The sequence below is a fragment of the Oryzias melastigma genome, unplaced genomic scaffold (assembly GCF_002922805.2).
Source record: "Oryzias melastigma strain HK-1 unplaced genomic scaffold, ASM292280v2 sc00283, whole genome shotgun sequence".
Taxonomy (NCBI): domain Eukaryota; kingdom Metazoa; phylum Chordata; class Actinopteri; order Beloniformes; family Adrianichthyidae; genus Oryzias; species Oryzias melastigma.
The window spans coordinates 13,884-18,563 of NW_023416905.1; the positions used below are offsets into that span (position 1 = coordinate 13,884).

Below are 4,680 nucleotides of genomic sequence, written 5' to 3' on the forward strand. Positions count from 1 at the left end.
AACAACCGCTAAAAGGCAACCGGCTGTTGGTGGAGAAAATAACAAATATACGAGCCTATTGATGTCTAAAAAATCACGTATAAATGTGTGTATATGTAGATTTTTTTCTCTTTCTTTTTTGTTGGACCGGATAGAAAAGAAGACGAGGGGTTGTCATAAGGGAAGGGGGTCTGTTTGGGGGGTTTTCTCTGTAAACCCCCGAAACAGAGGGTAATAACATCAAAACAACCAGAAAAAATAGCTGGAATGGGTGGGGCCTGTCCACACACACTCAGTTGTGTAGCCAACAAACATACCTGTTGGCTAAAATAGTCTTCACATTTAACCCTTCTGCTCTCCTAGGCTTGTTTACATTAAAAGTTGGGTTATCTGCTCTAGAACTTAAATAATGGGGACCCCCCCTAGGATGGGGTAGAAGTCTCACCTTACTTGTGTGATGTATGCGTGTTTGTTTGTTACAGTGTATATTTTGTGGTGTTAGAGGTGTATGTAATAAAGGGTGCAGTTATAATTGGTGAGTAGAGAATTGACAGGACATCTCCTGATTGCTCACAGAGATGCCCCGTCACCCTCTTACCAATAGCCCTACATGTCTATGGTGTGGTTAAAATTGGCAAGAAGGGCACTGAGAGGACATCTACTGTTTGCTGGCAGTAATGTCCAAGCACCCCCCCTCCACCAAGGTTCCTATATGTCTATGGTGCATTTAAAATGGATGTGAGGGGCGAGTCCATTGCAGCGGCCACAGGAGGGAGGCCACTGCCAAGTAGTCCATCCCCCACAAAATGTCCACCCTCCCCATCACCCTAATGCATGTTTGTATGAGAAAGGGGATAAATTGGGAGGCAGCTGGCAAACTGAAAACTGACCCCTGATGGTGGACTACAGCTGGCAAACTTCCCCGGGACAGGGTCCTACGCCAGCCCCCCCAGTGCCAGCAAAAGTGCCACCCCCCAAGCCGATCCAGATCCTCACCCAACCGAGCACCCCATACCCCCTCGAGCTCAGGCCCGTGAGAACAGACAAATACCCGCCCATCCAGGTAAATGGCCCAAAGCGCTTCACAGTCACAGACCCATTCACGCACACATTTACACACTGGTGGTGGCTCCACTGCCGAACACTTTGGCAATTTGGGGTTCACTGTCTTGCCCAAGGACACTTCGACACATGGGCGGGCAAGGTGGGAGTCGAACCCGCTCACTTCTGATCAGGAGTCGACCGCCCTACCACTGCACCACGGCCCCCCGATCCAGGCATAAGACCAGATCCCCCCAACCAGCAGAGCACCCTCCCACGCCCCAGCCAGGCGCCATATGGCCCTGACCCCAGCCCAACAGCCCTTGCAGGTAATCAAGGCACAGCGAAACGGCTTGGGAACACTTGATCACGTGTTTGATTAAACAGCAGGAGCTGGTGATGCTTATAAATTAGGTGTTGGTGGCCGCCACCAAATTCTCTATGTATGAAAAACCCTGGTGGATGTATGAGTGAGTGCATACTTAATAATACACAAAGTCCTTTAAAAAGTCTCATTCTTGTGTTTGTTTCACTGCAGTCCTCCCCCAGCATTGGGTGACTGAAGAGGAATATCTCTGCAACCAGCAGAGGAACTTAAGAGAGGAACAAGAGGATCTAGAACCTCTACAGACTAAAGAGGAACTGAAGGAACCAGAACCTCCACAGATGGAAATAAAACAGGAGGAACCAGAACTTCCACAGATTAAAGAGGAACAAGAGAAACCAGAACCTCCATGGGTTAAAGAGGAGCAAGAACACATTTCCATCGGTCAGAATGAACAGAAACTTGATCTAAAGCAGGAGATTGATACCTTGATGGAGATTCCTTCTTATGAGGAAATCACTCACAGTGAAGCAGATCTAAACAAACAGAAGAGATTCAGTGTAACTGAGAGTCAGGATGAAGAAGGAAACCAACATGAAGAATCAACATCAACTACAGATGAAGAGACAGACCCACAGAACAGAGATCAGAAGAAGAAAAGAGACAGAAGTCATGTCCAAAGTGTGGCCAGCTCTCACATGTCAGAAAGTCAGTGTGGCTCTGATGTTAGAAAAAAATCCAAGAAGGAAACTTCAGCAGAGAAGCACAAACACTCTCCAAAAGAAAAGAGACTTTCCCCTGTTAAATCTGGTAAAAGAAAAATAATTGCAAACAATGTGTCTGCCCACATAAGAGCTGACACTGATGGAAGACCTCATGTTTGTAAAGAATGTGGTAAAAGTTTTAGTTACTTGTCCAAGTTCAAAATTCACATGAGAAGTCACACAAGAGAAAAGCCTTTTTGTTGTCAAGAATGTAAGAAAGGTTTTAGTCTGATGTCTAATCTAAAAAAACACATGAGAACTCATACAGGAGAGAAGCCTTTTGTTTGTCAAGAATGTGATAAAGGTTTTAGTCGAATATGTAATCTCCAAACACACATAAGAACTCATACAGGAGAGAAGCCTTTTTGTTGTCAAGAATGTGATAAATGTTTTAGTCAACTATCTAGTCTCAAATCACACATAAGAACTCATACAGGAGAGAAGCCTTTTTGTTGCCAAGAATGTGATAAACATTTCAGTCGAATATCTAATCTCAAAACACACATGAGAAGTCACAAAGGAGAGAAGCATTTTCATTGTCAAGAATGTGATAAAGGTTTCAGTCGAATAACTAGTCTCAAATTACACATAAGAACTCATACAGGAGAGAAGCCTTTTGTTTGTCAAGAATGTGATAAACGTTTTAGTCGAATAGCTTATCTCAAAACACACTTGAGAACTCATACAGGAGAGAAGCCTTTTGTTTGTCAAGAATGTGATAAACGTTTTAGTCGAATAGCTTATCTTAAAACACACTTGAGAACTCATACAGGAGAGAAGTTTTTTTGTCAAGAATGTGATAAAAGTTTTAGTGATCCATCTGGTTTCCGAAGACACGTGAGAAGCCATACCAGAGAGTAAACCTTTTTCTTGCCAAGAATGTAAAAAAAAGTTTTTGTCTAGAATTTAGCTTCAAAAGGGAGGAAGTCTTTTCTTGCAAAAAAAAGTCTGAGTTTAGTCAAAATTTTATTTATTTATTTTTGTGATATAAACATCCATTTTTCTAAGACAAATCTTTAAAGTTTCATTGTCCATAAGCCACAACACTCAAAATGAATTATATTTAGGATTGGTATATTTATGTTTGTTTATTGATTCTTTACTAAATTAACTTTACTTTTTATTGATTGACCAAAATGTGTATCTTTTCGACTAAATTCATTCTTTTTGGTGTATTCTACATATCAGACGTGAATCGCGCGATGAATTTGCGTACCTCACCCCTTTTTTCATCAAGCGGTGAATTCTTTGCTCACCGCCAGTAAAAAAAAAATGTGTTCCTGACACTTCAGACAAGTGGGAGGAGCTGCCAGCTCTGTCTGTGGATATCTGACTTAGAATGAATGGAAGACGCATGATGTCGAGGAATAACGTTTATTTTTTGTGAAGAGTTCAACAAAAACATGAGTAATCATGTCTCCATGTTTGAGTTATGATTATTATTAAAACAGCGTCAGCGCTTCCGCAGTGGCGCTCTCTCTCCTGGCGTGTGGAGCGAGCAGGCCCCGCTGGTCTGCAAGGCTGTCCAGCTACAACCAGAGAACCACAAGCGGTGACAGGACATAAACACTTATATTAGAGTAGTATTCTACCCGCTGATTGAGTTACTGGTAAAGTCCTGTGACCAAAGCTGAGTTCCTGATTGGCAGATGCGATGCAGTGACCTGTCAAACTTCAGGTATTTAAGCCACATTTCCTGCCTGCCGCCCGATATGTGCCTCGCCCCTCAAATTGAGGTGCTGATAGACCTTTATGCCATGCCGGTTGCTCACATTGCCCCACGGGACTTCAATTCGCTTCAGAGCACCACTGGACCGTTGAATAACATTGGAAATTACCAGAGTCCCATTCGGTGTGAATGCACCATCACAGTTAAATCTTCAATTCTTGAATTTTTTTTAACATGTTTGAAGGTGCCATCACTTTATGTACCGACATTGTTCATGAAATTTAGTTTTAAAGCAACGATAAAAACTTTTAAAGCATTGCTCAGTTGTTTTTTTTAGGATTCCATTCGATTTTTTTGATGACCATTTTTTGTTTAAAAAATTTTGTGTTGACCTTTATGGTTGTAGTTTATGCTGAGACATTCTGTATGTTTGTATGAGCAAATAACCACATTGTGAATGAAATATTTTCTTTAAATTGTAGTAAAGAAGAGATGCATAGTGAAAGACTGACATTTCTGTCTTGTGTTGTTGTGATTCCTGTTTTGTATCAGAGATTAGAAGTGTTTCTCTGTTCTTTTTAGTTCTCAGTGTTCTGTCTCAATCTTTCCTGTGAAGAATAAAGTGGACGTGAACATCAGTCAGAAGTGTGGAGTCTTTCCCACAGTGTGGCTTTCTGCTGTTTGTTGGTTCTCTGCAGGTTCTGCTGGGCTCCTTAATCCAGTTCTGACTGCTGAGCTCAGGACTGAGGTCGGATCACAGAGCTCCATCAGGAGGTGTGAAGGAGACTGAAGTCAACAAACTGCTTCTCTGTGCTTTTCTCGTCACGTTTCCACCACGCAGAAAGCAAAATGACATGTCCATTCATAGAGGATCATGTAGAGAGGAGGCTGATTAATCCAGA

At 42.2% G+C, this 4,680-nt stretch overlaps 1 protein-coding gene across 1 annotated transcript in view; it reads left to right on the forward strand.

The window, feature by feature from the left end:
• The window catches only part of LOC112140914 (oocyte zinc finger protein XlCOF6-like), a 17,729-nt gene extending 13,337 nt beyond the window's left edge, over window positions 1-4,392 (forward strand). Inside the window, exon 2 of the mRNA XM_024263936.2 lies at window positions 1,559-4,392. Coding sequence (XP_024119704.1) covers window positions 1,559-2,970 — 1,412 coding nt within the window. The 3' untranslated portion in view covers window positions 2,971-4,392. The remainder of the gene's footprint in view (window positions 1-1,558) is intronic.
• Window positions 4,393-4,680: the final 288 nt, after the last annotated feature.